At 47.3% G+C, this 15,160-nt stretch overlaps 1 protein-coding gene across 1 annotated transcript in view; it reads left to right on the top strand.

The window, feature by feature from the left end:
- The window catches only part of LOC137540895 (integrin alpha-IIb-like), a 133,463-nt gene that overhangs the window by 63,552 nt on the left and 54,751 nt on the right, over positions 1-15,160 (top strand). Inside the window, exons 17-20 of the mRNA XM_068262080.1 lie at positions 3,559-3,626; positions 3,730-3,883; positions 7,091-7,177; positions 12,119-12,198. Of these exons, the coding sequence (XP_068118181.1) occupies positions 3,559-3,626; positions 3,730-3,883; positions 7,091-7,177; positions 12,119-12,198 (389 nt within the window). The remainder of the gene's footprint in view (positions 1-3,558; positions 3,627-3,729; positions 3,884-7,090; positions 7,178-12,118; positions 12,199-15,160) is intronic.

Here is a 15,160-nt window from a genome sequence, read left to right as displayed (position 1 = left end):
AGCACCCCTAGTAGCTGCAGCTCTGGCCTAACACTTCTACTGGCTATAGAGCGACCCCTAGTGGCTGCTGCTCTGGCCCAGCACTACTACTGTCTATAGAGCGACCCCTAGTGGCTGCTGCTCTGGCCTAGCACTACTACTGTCTATAGAGCTCCCCTAGTGGCTGCAGCTCTGGCCTAACACTACTACTGCCTATAGAGCGCGCCCTAGTGGCTGCAGCTCTGGCCTAACACTGCTACTGCCTATAGAGTGCTCCCTAGTGGCTGCAGCTCTGGCCTAACACTGCTACTGCCTATAGAGCGACCCCCTAGTGGCTGCAGCTCTGGCCTAACACTGCTACTGCCTATAGAGGGCCCCCTAGTGGCTGCAGCTCTGGCCTAACACTGCTACTGCCTATAGAGCACCCCCTAGTGGCTGCAGCTCTGGCCTAACACTGCTACTGCATATAGAGCCCCCTAGTGGCTGCAGCTCTGGCCTAACACTACTACTGCCTTTAGAGCTCCCCTAGTGGCTGCAGCTCTGGCCTAACACTACTACTGCCTATAGAGCGCCCCCCTAGTGGCTGCAGCTCTGGCCTAACACTGCTACTGCCTATAGAGCACCCCCTAGTGGCTGCAGCTCTGGCCTAACACTGCTACTGCATATAGAGCCCCCTAGTGGCTGCAGCTCTGGCCTAGCACTACTACTGCCTATAGAGCGCCCCCTAGTGGCTGCAGCTCTGGCCTAACACTGCTACTGCCTATAGAGCACCCCCTAGTGGCTGCAGCTCTGGCCTAACACTGCTACTGCCTATAGAGCACACCCTAGTGGCTGCAGCTCTGGCCTAACACTGCTACTGCCTATAGAGCACCCCCTAGTGGCTGCAGCTCTAGCCTAACACTGCTACTGCCTATAGAGCACCTCCTAGTGGCTGCAGCTCTGGCCTAACACTGATACTGCCTATAGAGAGCTCCCCTAGTGGCTGCAGCTCTGGCCTAACACTGCTACTGCCTATAGAGCGCCCCCCTAGTGGCTGCAGCTCTGGCCTAACACTGCTACTGCCTATAGAGCACACCCTAGTGGCTGCAGCTCTGGCCTAACACTACTACTGCCTATAGAGCGCCCCCTAGTGGCTGCAGCTCTGGCCTAACACTGCTACTGCCTATAGAGAGCACCCTAGTGGCTGCAGCTCTGGTCCAACAGTGCTACTGCTTATAGAGCACCCCTAGTGACTGCAGCTCTGGCCTAACACTGCTACTGCCTATAGAGCGCCCCCTAGTGGCTGCAGCTCTGGCCTAACACTGCTACTGCCTATAGAGCGCCCCCTAGTGGCTGCAGCTCTGGCCTAACACTGCTACTGCCTATAGAGCGTCCCCTAGTGGCTGCAGCTCTGGCCTAACACTACTATTGCCTTTAGAGCTCCCCTAGTGGCTGCAGCTCTGACCTAACACTGCTACTGCCTATAGAGCGCCCCCTAGTGGCTGCAGCTCTGGCCTAACACTGCTACTGCATATAGAGCCCCCTAGTGGCTGCAGCTCTGGCCTAACACTACTACTGCCTATAGAGCGCCCCCTAGTGGCTGCAGCTCTGGCCTAACACTGCTACTGCATATAGAGCCCCCTAGTGGCTGCAGCTCTGGCCTAACACTGCTACTGCCTATAGAGGGCCCCCTAGTGGCTGCAGCTCTGGCCTAACACTGCTACTGCCTATAGAGCACCCCCTAGTGGCTGCAGCTCTGGCCTAACACTGCTACTGCATATAGAGCCCCCTAGTGGCTGCAGCTCTGGCCTAATACTACTACTGCCTTTAGAGCTCCCCTAGTGGCTGCAGCGCTGGCCTAACACTGCTACTGCCTATAGAGCACACCATAGTGGCTGCAGCTCTGGCCTAACACTGCTACTGACTATAGAGCACCCCCTAGTGGCTGCAGCTCTGGCCTAACACTGCTACTGCATATAGAGCCCCCTAGTGGCTGCAGCTCTGGCCTAATACTACTACTGCCTTTAGAGCTCCCCTAGTGGCTGCAGCGCTGGCCTAACACTGCTACTGCCTATAGAGCTCCCCCTAGTGGCTGCAGCACTGGCCTAACACAGCTACTGCCTATAGAGCACACCATAGTGGCTGCAGCTCTGGCCTAACACTGCTACTGCCTATAGAGCACCCCCTAGTGGCTGCAGCTCTGGCCTAACACTGCTACTGCATATAGAGCCCCCTCGTGGCTACAGCTCTGGCCTAGCACTACTACTGCCTATAGAGCTCCCCTAGTGGCTGCAGCTCTGGCCTAACACTGCTACTGCCTATAGAGAGCACCCTAGTGGCTGCAGCTCTGGTCCAACAGTGCTACTGCTTATAGAGCACCCCTAGTGGCTGCAGCTCTGGCCTAACACTACTACTGCCTATAGAGCGCCCCCTAGTGGCTGCAGCTCTGGCCTAACACTGCTACTGCCTATAGAGTGCTCCCTAGTGGCTGCAGCTCTGGCCTAACACTGCTACTGCCTATAGAGAGCACCCTAGTGGCTGCAGCTCTGGCCTAACACTGCTACTGCTTATAGAGCGCCCCCTAGTGGCTGCTGCTCTGGCCTAACACTGCTACTGCCTATAGGGCGCCCCCTAGTGGCTGCAGCTCTGGTCCAACAGTGCTACTGCTTATAGAGCACCCCTAGTGGCTGCAGCTCTGGCCTAACACTGCTACTGCCTATAGAGCGCCCCCTAGTGGCTGCAGCTCTGGCCTAACACTGCTACTGCCTATAGAGCACACCCTAGTGGCTGCAGCTCTGGCCTAACACTGCTACTGCCTATAGAGCGTCCCCTAGTGGCTGCAGCTCTGGCCTAACACTACTACTGCCTTTAGAGCTCCCCTAGTGGCTGCAGCTCTGACCTAACACTGCTACTGCCTATAGAGCGCCCCCTAGTGGCTGCAGCTCTGGCCTAACACTGCTACTGCATATAGAGCCCCCTAGTGGCTGCAGCTCTGGCCTAACACTACTACTGCCTATAGAGCGCCCCCTAGTGGCTGCAGCTCTGGCCTAACACTGCTACTGCCTATAGAGCGCGCCCTAGTGGCTGCAGCTCTGGCCTAACACTGCTACTGCCTATAGAGCGCCCCCTAGTGGCTGCAGCTCTGGCCTAAAACTGCTACTGCCTATAGAGTGCGCCCCCTACTGGCTGCAGCTCTGGCCTAACACTGCTACTGCCTTTAGAGCTCCCCTAGTGGCTGCAGCTCTGACCTAACACTGCTACTGCCTATAGAGCGCGTCCTGGTGGCTGCAGCTCTGACCTAACACTGCTACTGCCTATAGAGCGCCCCCTAGTGGCTGCAGCTCTGGCCTAACACTGCTACTACCTATAGAGCGCCCTAGTGGCTGCAGCTCTGACCTAACACTGCTACTGCCTATAGAGCGCCCCCTAGTGGCTGCAGCTCTGGCCTAACACTGCTACTGCCTATAGAGCGCCCCCTAGTGGCTGCAGCTACGGCCTAACACTGCTACTGCTTTTATAGAGCCCCCCTAGTGGCTGCAGCTCTGCCGCTTTGAGTCCGCCAGGAGAAAAGCGTGATATAAATGTTCTGTTTCTATTTAGATTCATATATTTTTGGACTGTGGAGAAGACAGCGAGTGTGTCCCTGATCTACACCTGAGTGTCAGCTGGTGAGTAGAGTCCTATCAAGCCAAGTTCTATATCATGAATGGTTTATGGAAGTGCTGTTATCTTAGTTCTGATTGCTGATCAGTGTCATTTCCTCTTTATAAGGAATGAAAACCCTCTTGTCATAGGAGGCGATAATGTTGTACTGATTGACTTCAATGCCACCAACTTGGGAGAAGGCGCCTATGAAGCAGAGTTGCACGTTTGGCTCCCTCCTGGGGCTCATTATATGAAGGCGTTGGGAGTCGGAGAAACAAAGGTATCTAATAACATAAATGTTAATAACCAACGGTTAAAAAGTTGCGCTCCACAGCTCAGTAATTGATAAACTGACAATTGTCACCATATATTGGTAGGTGAACAGAGGCGCCAGAAGGATAAAAGTACATAAAATTTTTAAAAAATTGCTGGGAGGAAGTGGTGGACTCGCCTCCGTTAAAGCAGACACCAAGGACTGTAAATGTATAGATATACACATTTATTGAAAATACCCCAAAGATGCAACGCGTTTCGCGGGCACAGCCCACTTCTTCAGGCAATAAGCAGGGGATAAACAACAGCAATTCAGTTATAGCAAGCAGAGCGCCTCTGTGACTATTTTTTAAAAATGTTATGTACTTTTATCCTTCTGGCGCCTCTGTTCACCTACCAATATATTTGAGTCCACCCCAGGTGGAGGGGTGATCTACCCCCTTTCTTCCTATCTACAGAGAGCGACTTCTTAATCCTGAGTGAGGACAGGTCTAATCTCCTCACCTGCCTAATGAGTGGTTACCTAGGTGGTAACCCGTGTTTGTGAGTATTACCATCTCACTGTTTCATTTATCCAATCAATTTTGACATACTACACCATATTAGGTTCTCGATTTCTCTTCAACGTTTGACAATTGTCACCAGTTCCTTTAGATGGGTGCGCTTGCTCCTAAAGAACACATACAGTATATTCTCCAATCCAAGTTAAATTCCAATTGAACCCGCATGTCTAATCCAGATATCTTTATGTCCATAAACAGGAGGAATAGGATTTCCCTGTAGAAACAAACTTCACGTAGCGCAATACGACCTTTACATAAAAACACCCTGTGGCCACTCAGGGATAGATATGTAGTGCCTCCACCAGGAACACTCAAATGGGGTACACTCCTCCTTAGTGGGTTACACTCACCGTGTTCCCTCTTGTTCTTCTATAAGCATATCAGCCCTCCAATCACCTGGGCATAGCTGATGGGTAACAGTAAATTCGGGCGCCTGAGGCTAGTGGACAAATCGGGCGCCGCCATTCACTCCTATAATAAATATCGTTTAATGGGCGCCCGATAGGAAAAAAGGGCGCCGGTGAAAAATAACGTTTTAAAAGCGGCGCCCGGAGACTTGATGTTTTATTACTGCTTCTCATGATTACACATTATTTAATGATTTATACATTTTTAAATATTATTTTTAAACGAAAAACAGTACAATATTTTTTTTCAAACATTATTTTTAAACGAAAAACAGTACATTTTTTTTACATTATTTTTAAACGAAAAAAACCAACAGGGGGGTCTTAGGTTTAGGCACCAACAGGGGGGTCTTAGGTTTAGGCACCAACAGGGGGGTCTTAGGTTTAGGCACCAACAGGGGGGGTCTTAGGTTTAGGCACCAACAGGGGGTCTTAGGTTTAGGCACCAAAAGGGGGGTCTTAGGTTTAGGCACCAACAGGGGGGTCTTAGGTTTAGGCACCAACAGGGGGGTCTTAGGTTTAGGCACCAACAGGGGGGTCTTAGGTTTAGGCACCAACAGGGGGGTCTTAGGTTTAGGCACCAACAGGGGGGTCTTAGGTTTAGGCACCAACAGGGGGGTCTTAGGTTTAGGCACTAACAGGGGGGTCTAGGGGTTAGGGGTAGGTACAGGGAGGGTTACTTAGGCACCAACAGGGGGGGTCTTAGGTTTAGGCATCAACAGGGGGGTCTAGGGGTTAGGGGTAGGTACAGGGAGGGTTACTTAGTAATTTTTTTTTTTAACGTTATTATACGTTTCAGTATTTAAACGAAAGATTAACGTTTTTACAATTGCCGATTTAATGCACATTATTTAATGATTTATAACTTTAAAAAACATTAATTTTAAACGAAATACAGTACAATACAATTTTAAACGTTATCCATGCTTATCGTTAAAAACCCGGCGCCCTTTTTTCCCAGCGCCCCTTTTTAACGTACGCTAGCTGATGAGTCATTCTGACGAAACGTGTAGGACGGAGCTTGGAGTCACGTGGGACGCAATGCAGGAAGCATGTTGAGCAGAGCACTGACTGAAGCGTGCAGCGGAATCCGAACGCGGCAGTGGCTGGCACAATCAGATACGCGCTTTGTTTTTATACATCTGGTACGCAGATTGTATGAAGGTTTTAGCTATTAAATATCTTATGGTTTTACACTATGGAAGGATCTTGGTTTTAAGGTGCTACGCCCAGGTGATTGGAGGGCTGATATGCTTATAGAACAAGAGGGTACACGGTGAGTGTAACCAACTAAAGGGGCCCATACACCTAACAATTTTCCCGGCGCTATACAGCAGATTCGATCACTGTGATCGAATCTGCTGTGAAATCGTTGCTCAAATACTGACAGAACGATCGATTTCCGTCCGAACTCAATAGTTCCCGTCGATTCCTGTCGAGCCGTCCGTGCGGAAGATTTCCCTCGATCGCCGGCAAGTCAGGAGTGAGTCAATAGCGGCGTTTGAATGCCCGACGACCGTTGCTAGTGGCATTACATTACCTTCTCCGCTGGCGCGAGTCCCCTGGTCTCCGCTGTCTTCTTCTCCGCTGGGCTCCAGATTCCGGCTGGCTTCACTTCCTGTCCCAGCAGGAAGTTTAAACAGTAGAACGCCCTCTACTGTTTAAACTTCCACCGGCAGGAAGTTCATTGAAGCTGGAGCCAAACGCGGAGAAGAAGACAGCGGAGACCGGGGGACTCGCGCCGGCTGGATCAGGTAATGTATGCGGGGGGGGGGGGGGTGTCTAGGGGCGGTGGCAGCTTCACAGATGGTGAATCAATTTCATGCTGCAGATTCGATCAGAGAGGGATCTATCTGTTGGTCGATCTGATGGCAAATCGACCAGTGTATGGCCACCTTAAGGGGGAGTGTACCCCATTTGTTCCTGGTGGAGGCACTACATATCTGTCCTGGAGTAGCCACAGGGTGTTTTTATTTAAAGGTAGTATTGCGCTATGTGAAGTTTGTTTCTATAGGGAAATTCAATTCCTCCTGTTTATGGACATAAGGATATCTGGATTAGAGCACAGCTTCGATTGGAATTTATCTTATAGTATACATTGAACGGTTGCTTCAGAAATCGTTAGACCTCAGATAGTCTATGACTAGACCTGGATTCCTTGGATTGCTGTGACTAGAGTGTTTTCGAGCGCCTTATAAAATCATCCCAGGATCTTAATCACGTTTGTTCACCATGATCTCCTAGCAGAAGATTCTGTGCAATCCAAGGCAAGAAAACGATACCAAGCTTGTAGTCTGTGATCTGGGCAATGTTATGAAGAAAAGAACAAGTGTAAGTTTTTAAAGGCCTTCTCATCCTAAATGTTTTTAAATTTTTCTTTCTTCCTTTATTTCTTTGGGGGGAGGGGCTCTGGGGGTGTGGAATGGATCACTCAATGATCTCTCAACTTTCAAATGCTTGAGTGGTATAATTGTTTTACAGGGTATCTGAAGTGAAAGTTTAACACGTAGTTTATCCCTATTAGGAAAGATACCGAGTGTAAAAGATCACTTTTAATTCAATATTTTAAAACAAAACCTATATATTAAACTAGAAATCAATTTTAACCATATCAAGGGCAGGGTCAAATAGCGAGGTTGGGTCACTTTTGTATGTACACTTCAAATAGTGAGACCAAACCCTGTACCCTTGAAAGAAATGCTACTATTTACATCTAGACCCCCCCCCACCAACCTAACATGTTTCGCCCCCCCTTAAAGAGAACCCGAGGTGGGTTTGAAGAATGTTATCTGCATACAGAGGCTGGATCTGCCTATACAGCCCAGCCTCTGTTGCTATCCCAAACCCCCCTAAGGTCCCCCTGCACTCTGCAATCCCTCATAAATCACAGCCATGCTGCTGACAAACAGCTTGCCAGAGCTGGCTGTGTTTATCTCTATAGTGTCAGTCTGCTGCTCTCCCCGCCTCCTGCAGAACTCCAGTCCCTGCCTGCATTCCTTCCCTCCCTGCTGATTGGAGGGAAGGGACGGGGGCAGGGACCGGAGCTATGCAGGAGGCGGGGGAGCAGCTGAGACTGACACTACAGATGTAAACACAGCCTCACAGCACGGACCTTAGTGGGGTTTGGGATAGCAACAGAGGCTGGGCTGTATAGGCAGATCCAGACTCTGTATGCCGATAACATTCTTTAAACACACCTCGGGTTCTCTTTAATTGGAGGCTTCATCAGGGGAGAAAAGTGCATTGTGCAAACACAGCATTCAAAAATACATTTGTAGATGCAACCAATCAGAGCGACATGCTCTATTAGCAGCCTGGAGGGGTGTTTTGGCGGCACAGATATCGGATGGTCGGTTGGGGTTAGGTATCATTAGAGGGGAGGGTTCAAGTAAGAACAGGGTTAGTTGTAGAGATAGTGGGAGCGGGAAGCCAACATCGTCCATATTGTTGCATCTGATTTGTATGCAAGTTGTGTAACCTGCCTATAATTAGACTCTGCACGTCTATGCAGTTAATCCGTCAGATGTAGTAAGTCTAGGGAAGCGCTGCCACCTCATCCTCCTATCCTTGCTGTATAGGTTTACAGATTGTAAAATATCAGTAAAAATGATCTATATTTTACTGTCGTATTACCCATAGCCCAATAGTACAATACTGGTAATTTTACTGATATTCTACCATTTCCCCAGTGCCCACATTACTGCGGACGCTCTTCAAAGGATGAATGCCCGAAGTGAGATGTGACATGATCAGTCTGCTTATGTATCATCCCTCTCATCTATTTCACTTGTGGATGATCAATTATGCAAACAGATCAGAGCACAATCTAATAAATACTGGTCTGGCTGAGGCTGAGGCCATACATGTTATACAGATAGAAGGAAGTGTAAAGTGGATCCGTCATAAACTTTTACTCATTGCATAATTGTGTTCCTTTCATATAGTTTATAGGGCATTCCTCAAGCCAAATACTTTTTTTGTTTTGTTTTAATAGTCTAATTCTATATAAACTAAACAAGCCTCGCCCACAGCTTCTCCAGAGTGCCAAGGCACTCAGTCCCATGTAGCAAGGGCTTATGGGAGCTCAGTCTGGGCAGGAGGAGGAGGTTACTAGCCAGAGATTTCAGAGGCAGAGGGGAGGAGGGAGGAGGAGAGGGGAGTGAATTTACACACAGGTAAGCTGATAGCATCTCCAGCCCTCAGCCTGTGACAGTGCGACAAAACAGAACATGGCTGCCTTCATTGTATCACAGGAATAAATAATCATAAACTGTTTAAGCTGTTTGCAGCTAGATTTGCTGTGTAAACTATCTAAACTTTAGATAAGATATATAGACAAGTTACTTGTTATAGTTAGTTTTTCATCTCTGATCCGCTTTAAGGAATAATGTGAAGAGAATTCAGCCCTTGAGATCTTTGGAATTTTTTTTTAAAATTAAACTTTCTTGAAAAAAAAGCATGGTGTACACGCTGTATCTGTATTGGCCGATGAGTTCCATGATAATGAACTACCTTCTTTAGAGGTAGCCAATATGACAACACATCTACATACTGTATAATAACGGAAGCAAATGGAATGAACTGCAATATGTTATTTGAACACAAGATGTCCTCAGCTACCAGTATTACAAGTTTAGGCATCAGCAGTCCCCCTCTGTTCCATATAAAAATGTTAGGAGCTGTGTCTGTTGCCCATACCTTCTGCTGTGGGAAATTTCTCTTTCTTTCTTTCTTTCTTTCTCTTTTTTTATTAAGAGTTTTACATTTTATAAAAATAAGAAAAAAAAATGAATAAAGCGGATACAATTTGTATAAGAAAACAGATACACTGAAATGATTAACAACGTGGACTAACAAGGCGGTTAGGGGACATCATACAAATGAACAACCTTATATTAATAACATAAGATAAAATAAAAAGGGTCAAAATAAAAGAATGGTAGTGCTGCAGGTACAAAAACCTGCAACCAAAAACCAGTACCAGGGATCCCATATTTTATCAAACGAAATGATGGATTCTTTAACCGAAGAGGTAATCTTATCCCTAATATATATCGAATGTACTTTATTAATCTTGAGGGAGGCATCAACCTTACAGGTCTTGGCCAGCAATGTCTTAGGCCTCTTGCACACTACATGCGATTCCGATTTTTCATCTCATCCGATTTTGGATTCCAATTAAAAAACATACTGCATGCTGGTAAGATTTTTAATCGGAATTCAAAATCGGACGTATAAAAAATCGGAATAGCATGTAATGTGCAAGAGGCCTTAGAAGCATTACAGATCTGGTCGAGGAGTCTATTCTGATACTTAGTCAGGGTGGAAAGGGGTTTATGAAGCAAGGCCATCCATGGGTCCATGTGGACAAGCACTCCCAACACCTGAGAAGCTAAAGTAAAACATGTAATGCAAAAATCAACCACCAATGGACAGTGCCAGTGCAGGGACTGGGAATCTTGTCAAAGTTCAGGGACGCATGGATTCCACTCAGTATCAACAGTTTCTGGAGACCAATGTCCAGGAATCAGTGCTGAAACTGCATCGGGGCTGGATGTTTCAGAAAGACAACGACCCTAAACACTGCTCAAAATCCACAAAGGCATTCATGCAGAGGAACAAGTACAACATTCTGGAATGGCTATTTCAGTCCCTAGGCCTGAATATAATTGAAAATCTGAGGTGTAAGTTAAGAATAGTGCAGCCCAGACAGGTAAGTAATCAAACTCCAAGAAAAGGAGGCCACATATCAGAGGCAGAGGCCACACATCTGCAATCCTCTATGTCCTGTGATGACAGTTATAACAGAACACAAGTGTAACTGGAATAGTACAGGTATTCACATTACACTTGTAATGATCTGCTCTGCTGTCTGCACAGGCAGACAGCTTTTTGACCTTTTTGTAGTTCTGAGCGTTGCAGGTCCCTGGAAAGGAGACCTGTCTTCACTCTGCAACTTGCTGAGCTGCTGTTTTGGTGAGGAATTTGCATCCACTTGGCATGTAAATTGCTTAGCTGCTTCCTTTGATGGCTTGCAGTATAAATACCATTTTCTCCCAGAATCCCTTGCTGGTCATGATGGTTTGTTCCTGCTAACTTGCCTGGAAGTCTCAGCCCTCTGCTCATAGTAGGCTATTATTGCTAGCTTAGAGTAGTTACCCTTTGGGAGTGCTCCTTGCATTCCTTCTAGCGTAGTCAGGTTGTATTATCTGTTTTGCCTTTTGCCTGTCTGTTTGGATCGCATTCGCCCTGGCGGTAGTGGCGGTGGTTCCTTCTGTATTCTGTCTTAGGGGTGCAAGCCAGAGCAGCGGTTGCTACTGGTTACTCCATCTGTTTGTCTGTCTGGATCGCAATCGCCCTAGCGGTAGTGGCGGTGGTTCCTTCTGTACTCTGTTTGGGAGTGTAGGCAAGAGCTGGGGTTGCTACTGGTAGCCCCATCTGTCTGTCTGTCTGGATCGCATTCGCCCTAGCGGTAGTGGCGGTGGTTCCTTCTGTACTCTGTCTGTGAGTGTAGGCCAGAGCTGCGGTTGCTACTGGTTACTCCTTCTGTCTGTCTTGTCTGGAACGAACGCTTGCTGTAGGCTCGGTGAGGTAACCGTTTAGCAAGCGTTCGAGTTCTCTTTTCATTTTCGTGTTACATTGGTTAGTTAGGGTTGGCATGTTTTGTCTCTGTTGCGCTTTTCGTGCGGAGACCGCGCCATTACCGTGCTTTGTTGCTGTTACGCTTTTCGTGCGGCGACCGCGCTTAGTGAGTACGTTTGTTATTTTCCTTGGCGTTCTGATCATTGTTATTTGCTGTATCTTTCTTGCTACACATGTGCTCTATCTTACTCGGTCTTGTGTCACTGTTGGCAATCGCCACTCTTGCGATTGCGTTCCCACTTGGTTTCCACTGTTGTGTGTTCACCGTCGCTGGGTGGCGACTAGATTGGTGGACACACATACATTCTGTCCCTGTGCTCTCTCTCTCTCTCTAAGGGCTATCTTGCCCTGCATTGCTTCAACTCGTACAATTCCCATGTGGCATCTGTGGCAGTGCGGAGGCGGTTTTCCTCTCCACAGCTTCATCTGCTGGTGGGAAGTCCCCTCTACAGGTGCATTGCACCACGTCTGGGTTCTGTTATTCAGACGTCTGTGGAGGATTTCCGTAATGTCATCGCACATCCTGAGCGCTGGCCACGGAAATATTCCTCAATCGTTACAACACTATTGCAGAAAGCAGTGTTACAGCACAACTGCCTGATGCAGAATTTTCTCTTCTTTACATTTAAGATCCATGCGGGGCTACAGCTGAGTGTCAGTAACCTGGAGGACAGTGATGGCAACTTCACGTTTCCTATGCAGATCAGAAGGTAAGATAGACTCTCTCTATTGCTCTAACACATGGCAGCGAACATCCATTGTAGAACGCACTCCGGCTCCCCGATTTTCACTATTTTACCACTGACTGTACTTATTACACTAAGGCTGGTTTCACAGTGGGACGTTAAAGTCCCATGTTACAGCAGCCAGTAACGCAGCCTAACTCACAGCACTGTAAAATCAATGTGCTGTTCACAGTGCACACGTTGTGTTACATTGTAATGCAGCACGTTTACACAAAGTGCTGCATGCTGTACGTTGTACTCGGCTAAGCAGCGTTAGACTGTTTGCACATGCTCAGTAATGTTGGAGGAGGAGGTCTCCCCTCCTCCTCTGTGGCCAGCCACATGGCTAATTAATATTCACTGCACTGTGGTGACTCGTGGTGGGACTGTAGTGTTGTCCGGATCATGAACGAATCGTTCATTTGATCCGGAAATTTTTTGTGAGTCGAATCATCCGGATGATCACAATTAAAGATTCGGTTCACAGTCCTCTCTACCATGATATATCGTATCCGATACTTGAATGTTATAAAATATATTATCTGGAAATGTGTATTGTACACTGTTGTAATCTTCCTTATATTTTTTATTGTACTGTTGTTAAAGAGACACTGAAGCGAAAAAAAATATATGATATAATGAATTGGTTGTGTACTATGAATAATTACTAGAAGATTAGCAGCAAAGAAAATATTCTCATATTTTTATTTTCAGGTATATAGTGTGTTTTCTAACATTGCATCATTCTATAATATGTGCAGATTACACAACACTCAGCATTCAAAATGAGTCTTTCAGAGCAGTCTGTGAAGTAATGACCTCTCCTCTGGCAGAGAAAAAGTAAAAAATTAACTAACAGTTGAGATAATAAAAGTCAGAAAACAGCCCTCTCCAGGACTTTGAAAGTCGTAGAGCTTAATGGCTTTTTTGTATAGAGATAACAACTGGAGTTTCTTAAATCTTCCTGTACTGGAAACTATTAGACTGATGTATCTGATGTTAATGTTTTATTTCTTAGCTGTACTACACATACAAATCATAATATCATCATTTTTTTTTCGCTTCAGTGTCTCTTTAATCCCAATAAACACTTTTGATTGACAGGGAAAAAAAAGTTAACTTTGGCTAGAAGAATTCTTATTGCGAAGCTGACATTCCTCCCCCAGCTGTGTTAAGTTAGCAAAATTTTTAAATAAACTCGTCTGCTTCATTTTCCGGAGATGCAGAGCCCAATAACCATATATTAAGGTCGCCTGGAATGCCTGATATTTGTGTGATATATGATGTCAGCAATATTCTGCATTCCCAACCTGGACTGAACTTATCTATTTGCTTAAAGAGACTCTGAAGCCTCCACAAAATGACGTTTTTTACTTTAAAAACCTCTTTAACATAATTGCCCCTCCTAAAACGCTGAATCCCCACGGCTGAAAACTCCGTAAATCACCCCTAACTCCCTAAGGAGGCAGAGCTTTGTGCTGCAGCGTCCATCAGGGCGGATCTCCGCCTCTCCCCGCCCCTCTCAGTCCTCCTTCACTTGACGCACATGGAGGCAGAGCTACAGCCCAAAGCTCTGCCTCCTTAGGGCAGCAAAATCTACGACCAAGAAAGTCGTGGATTTTGCCGAGGGAGTTAGGGGTGATTTATGGAGTTTTCAGCCGTGGGAATGCAGCGTTTTAGGAGGGGCAATTATGTTAAAGAGGTTTTTAAAGTAAAAACGTCATTTTTAGAAGACTTCAGAGTCTCTTTAACTACTTGAGTATCAGCAGTCGCTGGCACCTCTAGGTTCAGAGACTGCTGGTTCAAAAAACGGATCTCAACGACGTCACGCTGCATGGATCTGCCATTCCCACTGCTCTCCCATTGCTGAAGTTCACTCGCTCTGCAGCCGCTATGACAGCAGAGCTCCATGAGCTGGTGAGGAGTCACTTTCATTGGCTCACAGAGCTCTGCTGTCATAGTGATGGCAGAGCGAGTGGGTTGCAGTGGTGGGAGAGCGGCGTGTTCGGCGGTAAAGGCAGGTCTGTGCAGTGCGGAAATTGAAATCTACGACTTGGCAGGGATAACAGGTCCCAAACAGGGCACGGTGTTGAAATATAACTCTAGTCACAGAAATGAGATTGTACAGATTTTAGTTCAACCATACTTAAATTCAGTAACCTAATAATTTGTTTACTTGGTGAGCCTGTAACTATGGAAAGTCTTGAAAACCGGTACTGTGGTATTCTGTTGGACAGCAAACTCCAGTTTGTCCTGTTTGGGAGAGCCTTGACTAGCTGGAGGAGACTGGCTTTGCTTCCCCTTGCCCACTCTGATCACATGCACGATCTCTGCTAATCTCCACCCCCAGGACTTGACGCCAATCGACGTTAGGTGGTCCTGGGGGAGCCACCTTACTGACGCCTTTTTGCGTTAGGTGGTCGGGAAGGGGTTAAAGGGAAGGTTCGCGCACGATATAAAAAACAAACTGCACTTACCTGGGGCTTCTTCCAGCTCCTGGCAGTCGATCAGTGCCCTCGCCGCAGCTCCTCTCCCTCCCGACGTCCAGCAGTGAAGAAGCCGACCTCGCCAGGTCGGCTTCCAGGTCGGCTTCTGTGCGCTCCACGGCGGGTGGTCATGTGGTGTAGGGACATCACTTAGAGACCAGATGACGTCACTTACACCACGTGACCCGTGCCGTGGAGCGCACATGAAGCCGACCCGTAAGCCGACCTGGCGAGGTCGGCTTCTTCACCGCTGGACGTCGGGAGGGAGAGGAGCTGCGGCGAGGGCACTGATCGACTGCCAGGAGCTGGAAGAAGCCCCAGGTAAGTGCAGTTTGTTTTTTATAGTCTGCGCGGATCTTCCCTTTTAAGGGGAATATTGGAAACAAGTTTTTCAAAAAGACCTGGTAGTTTTTGAGATAATCGATTTTAAAAATGCAAAGGAAAAATTGATTTAAAACTAT

The sequence above is a fragment of the Hyperolius riggenbachi genome, chromosome 12 (genome assembly GCF_040937935.1).
Source record: "Hyperolius riggenbachi isolate aHypRig1 chromosome 12, aHypRig1.pri, whole genome shotgun sequence".
Taxonomy (NCBI): domain Eukaryota; kingdom Metazoa; phylum Chordata; class Amphibia; order Anura; family Hyperoliidae; genus Hyperolius; species Hyperolius riggenbachi.
The sequence above is the reverse complement of the archived record's forward strand: the minus strand, read 5'-3'. Positions and strand labels throughout refer to the sequence as shown.